The 6,802-nt window shown below is 35.3% G+C and overlaps 1 protein-coding gene across 4 annotated transcripts in view; it reads right to left on the bottom strand.

Annotated features, from left to right (window-relative positions):
* Positions 1-1,865: 1,865 nt before the first annotated feature.
* The window catches only part of LOC147470517 (organic cation transporter protein-like), a 6,562-nt gene continuing 1,625 nt past the window's right edge, over positions 1,866-6,802 (bottom strand). The window contains exons 4-10 of one of the 4 annotated variants that reach the window (XM_086543971.1): positions 5,965-6,193; positions 5,595-5,802; positions 5,369-5,460; positions 3,004-3,263; positions 2,642-2,826; positions 2,183-2,334; positions 1,866-1,976 (exon numbers count right to left, since the gene is read on the bottom strand). In XM_086543971.1, the coding sequence (XP_086400097.1) occupies positions 1,919-1,976; positions 2,183-2,334; positions 2,642-2,826; positions 3,004-3,263; positions 5,369-5,460; positions 5,595-5,802; positions 5,965-6,193 (1,184 nt within the window). In that variant the 3' untranslated portion in view covers positions 1,866-1,918. The remainder of the gene's footprint in view (positions 1,977-2,182; positions 2,335-2,641; positions 2,827-3,003; positions 3,264-5,368; positions 5,461-5,594; positions 5,803-5,964; positions 6,194-6,802) is intronic. The other 3 variants (XM_086543973.1, XM_086543972.1, XM_086543974.1) reach the window with 3 other exon arrangements.

Consider the following 6,802-nt stretch of genomic DNA (forward strand, 5'->3'; position numbering starts at 1 on the left):
AAGGAAAATAATGATGATGATAGTATTGATGATAATGATAATAGTGATAATGATGATAATGATATTGATAAAACAACAATGACAATAATAGTAATAATGATAACAAGAATGATGATGATAATAATACCAATGATGATAATAAGAATAATAACAATAGTATTGATAATAATGATAATAATGATAATGATAGTAATAATGATAACAATGATAATGATAACAGTATTGATAATAATAATAATAATGATAATAACAACATTAATAATAATTACACTAGTGTTTTCAATCTCAAAAGTACTTTAGAATATATATTACATATTACTGTGTTGAAAAATGCAATAAAAAAACAATATTCTTATTTCCCATCATCTGTTATTGAAAAAAGGTGAAATTATTATAATATGCATGTGTACGTGTATGTTTATGCAGTGTGTGTATGTGTTTGTGTAGTATTTGTATGTGTTTGTTTGTGTGTGTGTTTGTGTAGTATACGTCTGTGGTGTGAATGAGTGAGTGCATGTGGATGTTTTTGCGTGTATGAATATGTAAAGTGTGTGTGTGTCCAGGTTGGAATATAAACTCGGTTACATTTTGTACAGTTTATTAAACATTTTAGTGCAGGGCGGGTACAGCTTCTGACAGAACCGCCGACTTCCTGCCCAGGCCACATTCTTGGGTGATATCCAGCTCTTCTCTTGGGATTTGACAAGCAATATTTCTCTCTTCTCTTCTCCCTTTCGTTTTTTACCTCTCCCTCCATTCTCCGTTATCTCTTTCTACACCCCCACCTCATTTTCTGTCTGTCTCTGTTACAGTCAGTCACTCACTACTTTCTTTATTATCTCTTTCACATATAAGAATGTTACACTACTACTTCTCTCTCTCACACCATGCCACACACCACACCCCAACACACGCCCCATGTATAAATAAATCTATATATATATAATTATATATATCTATATAAAAAAATCAAAAATAAGTATATATACATAAATATAAACATATCAATCAATAAATATATATATATAATATAATAAAAATATAAAACTCTATATATATATAATATAGAGAGATATAGAGAGGAGCGAGAGAGATGAGTGAGAGAGAGAGAGATAGATCAGATATGTATTTATTATTAATGAACTATGATATATATATATATATATAAAATCAATATGAAAATATATATATATATAAATATATATATATATTATATGTATAAATATCTATAAAAATAATATTAATATAAATATATATATAAAATATATATATGCATTATCTATAAGTAATATAAAACATCTATATTACATAATATATATAATATAATACTATATTATATATATCTATATAAATAATATATTATATATATAAAAATATAAATATAGTAAAAGTTATGTAATAAAAACAAATAATAGTAATATATATATATATAAAACTAATACTATCTATATATCTATAACTTATATGTATAAATATGTATATGTATAAATATATATATATCTATAACTAACATAAAATATATCTATATCTATATACATAATTCTGTATGATATTCCAGAATGTATGTGTTCAAGTACTTATAAAATGTATAAGTTATTTCTATGTCTATGAATATGTATATGTAATATTTTATATGTAAATTTATAATCAATGTATATTTATCTGTAAATGTATAAGTATATGATAAGAATTTGTCTATATATAAAAAATACAAAAATATTATAAAAATATAATAAATATATTATCTATAAAATAAAAATAAATAAATGTTATATATAAATATATATATCCATAACTTATATATATATAAATAATATAAATATTATATATATATATATAATTATTATATATAAATATAATCTATAATCTACGTGTATTTGAGTGTTTTTTTAATGTATGTACTCACATAAGCACAGGGCTAAGTGAGTGTCTCTTTCTCCTCCAGGCGTTGTCCTTGCCGGGCTGAAGGCGCGGACCTGCGGACAAGAGGAAGCTGTAACGTGTTGGAATTACAGCCAATTCCTCCGACATATTTTCTCTTCTCAAAACTCCTCTGATCAGATTTTGAACAGAAACACAATGCGTGAGGCAACAGAATGTGTACCCTTTGATTTACTTAATGTTATTGAACAGATACCTTTTGTATTTGTTATAAGAATTATCCACTATTTATTCTACCCACTTTTCCTTGGCTGCTTTGCCTGCTGCTTCTAAACCTGCCACGGTGTCTTGCAAGAGCGCCTCTCGAGTCTCCGGGAGCCGAAGGGTCACCACGCCTGCCACGAAACCGCCTGCCCCGAAGAGCACAAGCGGTGCCCAAGACCCGATGGCACCCTTAGGAAAACGGTTGTATTAGTTTAGCAGACTCGGTGGAATTAACAGAGAGAGGAGAGAGGGGAAAACAAAGCGATGCCAGACAAAATCAAACCGGATGGAAACAAGGAGTCTGAAATATGCATGACTACACATATACCTAACACAGAATATCAACGAACAGAGGAACACACGCAACGCCGCGCCGTCGGAAATCGCATCGAGTAGCGGCTGCCAAAAGCGAAAACAAACCGACTTGTCACTGCGCCGCGTCGGTATCAGCTGTTGGTAGCCACACATGAACGAGAAAAGAATATGGTCTGCTTACCAGAACCTCCACCAGAAATGGAGCCGAAATGGAGCCGATCTTGGACATCATGGAACAGGTTCCCAATCCGCGAACTCGTACTTCGGTCGGGAACAGTTCGGTGGCGTGAAGGGAGAGGATCTGGTACGCGCCGGAGATGGCCAGCTTCCCAAGTAAGGCCATAGTTGTTACCAGCCAGTCAATACCTGTGTGTGTTCCCACCAGAGTTGGTACTTTGAATTCTTCTCTGAAGTATGTATGCTACTGAATATATTCACCATAAAAGTATATTCCACAATTCCTGAATCAATTTTGCGTATATAAGAACTACTTCTTACGAGAGTCCTCCTACAAATATCCCAGCACCTCGGCCTTGGCTTTACCTGACGGTATAACCCCAAGAGCTAGAAGCACCCCCGCGGTGACGAAGAAACAGAGCACATTCGAAGTCCTCCTTCCCATCCTGTCCACCATCGGAATAGTGAGTGTGCTGCCGGGGAGCTCCATCACCCCGCTTAGCGCCATGTACACGAAGGGGTCGACGCCAAACTTGTCTCCCCCGAGGGAGAGACCGTAGTAAACTAAACCTGCTACCGTGTAATTCACGTATAAGTACAGGGTTATGATCCGCATTCTTCTTGTTCTGTTGGTAGTATGATTTGATAGAGATAGAGAGGCGAGCAAAGACATGCATACATACATGTGTATTTACGTATGTTATTCATACACAATATGCCAGGGGTGGTCGGCCAATCTAGCAGATTCTTGTCTCTCATGGAACGTACAGCTAACCCCTACGTCAGATGCAAAAGATCTAAGGATGTATTCCTACATGCGTGATACGCATGACATAAGTAGGTCGCGCCTCCTAGTTTGCTACAGAAAATAAAACGGATTTCTCTCTCTCTCTCTCTCTCTCTCTCTCTCTCTCTCTCTCTCTCTCTCTCTCTCTCTCTCTCTCTCTCTCTCTCTCTCTCTCTCTCTCTCTCTCTCTCCTCTCTTTTTCTCTCTCTCTCTCTCTCTCTCTCTCTCTCTCTCTCTCTCTCTCTCTCTCTCTCTCTCTCTCTCTCTCTTTCTCTCTTTTTCTTTGTCTCTCTCTCTCTCTCTCTCTCTCTCTCTCTCTCTCTCATTCTTTCTCTCTTTATATATATATATATATATATATATATATATATATATATATATATATATATATGTCTATATATATATATAAGAAAAAAAAATAAAAACTATCTATATCTATATCTATATCTATCTATCTATCTATCTATCTATCTATCTATCTATCTATCTATCTATCTATATATATATATATATATATATATATATATATATATATATATATATATATATATACCTGTCCCTCTGAACTGGAGAGTCTATACGACAATAATTATAATAAACTGTCCTGAATGTACGTCAAAAGGAAAAAAAGAACGTCGAGCATAGCCAATTACGAAATGAAAAATTAAGACTAATTAGAATGAATAGGGGGTTACTAGTGACTATTAGGATATAGGATTGTATTGGGGTAACTGTGGTAAAAACAGATTGCATCTCAAAAAAGGCTGGCCACCTCTGAAATATATAGCATATGAGTATCAATATAAATACAGGAGAAATAGATAAGTAAATAAATACATTTATGCATATGCCTATTTATATATGAAGGTGTTTTAAAAAGTTCGTGGAATAACTGCACTAAAAAAAAAAAAAATCCAATACCAATATGAATCTCGTTCCTTAGAAGGTTCTCAAGAGACTTTTTATTTAATGATACAAACCATTTTCCCCATCCCATAACCAGAAAATTTTGTGACATTTAAAGATTTCCTTAAGATTAGATGACAAAAAGAAGTCCAGCAGGTCGACAAGCAAAATCCCCCCCCCCCCCCCATTGTACCATTCCGCCTCTTGACAGCCATTGGCTGTGCTTTGTTTCCAGGTCGACCTAGTACGACCATCGCACGGCCCCTGTTGCGAATAAATGCTTCAGAATCTTGATCCCAATTGTTACGAACTTCCCCTGATAGATCTGCTCTTGCCTGCAGCTGATTTGGGTGCAACAGTTTGGCGACCATCGAGCGGAAAGTTTGCTCGGTCTTGGATTTTCAGTCAGAATTTGTAAACTGAATCAGCTGAGATATCTAAGGTGTTAGCTATTGCTTCTGTTACTACTCGTCGTTACTCTTTGCAGCAGCAGCTTTGCTCAGTAGCACCTGCATCATCACACTCTGCATGCTGACCTCGCACTCGTCAGCTTATAGTCTCTTTAGTTGAGGCACGAACATAGTCATTTTTCCCTCATAAATTCATGTGGTTGGCCGCATGTGCGGCCGTCATAGTCAACATCACGTTCGTTCTTAAAAACAAGTTGTCCATTTGTATGCTGTCGCTTTCTTCGGTTCGTTGTCCCCACAACTTTTCCTAAATCATCAACGATGTCGATATTCTTCAAATCAAGTTCCACTCTGAACTTGATGTTTGTTCTTGCTTCATCTTCAGCAGATTACATGTTGCCCTGATGAGGGAAATCTTCAAACTGATGCCCCCCCCCCCCTCATGACTCAAATTAGCTCCTGCTCTGATGAGTTATAACATGTTGATGAGGCTCTTTTGGTGCATGAAATTTAAATCTATTGCTTTCATAATACACATTTTCCACGAACCTTTTTAAGTCCCCTTACTTGTGCTTGCATATGATTGTCTAACATTTTGGCGAATTATGAGTATGTATTGCACTCTTACCTGAAGAGAATAATAAGTTCATTTCCAACATTCCTCAGGTGATCCACAAGAACCACTGAGGTTGCTCGACCGTGATTCTGTGCACCTTCTTGCTGTATTAAGAAGAACCACTATCAAAACATTTATAGATTCACGTTCATTTGTATCTGTTTGAGGGCGTGTGTACGATCTTTATATCATGAAGTATATTGCTGAAACTCATAATCTTACTGTTGAACTTCATTACAATGTATCTAAGGTACGGGAAGTTACTCCATCGTCCCAGATTAAGGAAGGACCCCATTACTTCTTTTTGTATGTCAGCCATCATAGTCAATAGTGTATCTTCGGGCGGAAGTTTGACCCTGTTCCATCTCGCAGCCTTTCGAAGGACACCCAGAGCCTCCTTATGGCGGCCCTTCACGATGAGCCAACGCGGAGACTCGTCGATAAACCTTCAGTAAACAATATGGGTATTTTAGGTCTTACCCAGTCGACAGTTTTTACCGTGAAAGTATATGGAATTATATTGAAACAGGGTGCCTATATGAAAGCGCTCGAAAGATGATATTTAGCCGGAACGCTAGTTGTGTCAGACTTGCTAAAGGTTCACCTACCACAAAGCTGGCAAGAAGAGCAGACTTGGCAGAGAGACGGTAAATACGAACCATCTCCAGTCTCTCAGTAAGTAGCCGTAGCCTCCGAGGGCGATGATGGATAAGGTCCAGGGTAGGAAAATAAGGATTCCGACGAAGGACCGGTGCCGAGGGACGCAGACTTCCATGGCTGGACGGGACATGGAGAGACGAATTGCAAATCCCAGCAAAATTTTCGCACCTGAATCCTCTGTACTCCAAGTGATAAATTTAGAAAGAGTTTTTTAAAGCTTTATCAAAATAACACCTAGCTAAGGTAGCATGAAAATATTTCTTTCTGTTCCTCATTTGGTCTTATCCTTTCAGCGAAAAAGTTTTACATTTCGATCAATTGAAAAACGAATAAAGGTTGTCGCGTTTCTAGTTAATAGAATAGTTTGCTCCTTACAATGGTGTTAAGGCTACAACACACACACACACACACACACACACACACACACACACACACACACACACATATATATATATATATAAAATATATATATATATAATATATATATATATATTATATATATATAAAGAGAGAGAGAGCTAGAGAGAGATAGAGAGAGAGAGAGCGATATAGATAGAGAGAGATCGACATATATATATATATATATATATATATATATATATATATATAGATATATATATATATAGGTATGTATATATATATATATACATATATATACATATATATCTATATATAGATATATATATATATATATATATATATATATATTATATGTAAATCTCTTCTCTCTCTCTCTCTCTCTCTCTCATCTATTATCGTGATATATATATATATATATATATATAT

Source organism: Penaeus japonicus, unplaced genomic scaffold, assembly GCF_977035675.1.
Source record: "Penaeus japonicus unplaced genomic scaffold, GWHDUDI00000001_assembly GWHDUDI00000014, whole genome shotgun sequence".
Classification (NCBI taxonomy): domain Eukaryota; kingdom Metazoa; phylum Arthropoda; class Malacostraca; order Decapoda; family Penaeidae; genus Penaeus; species Penaeus japonicus.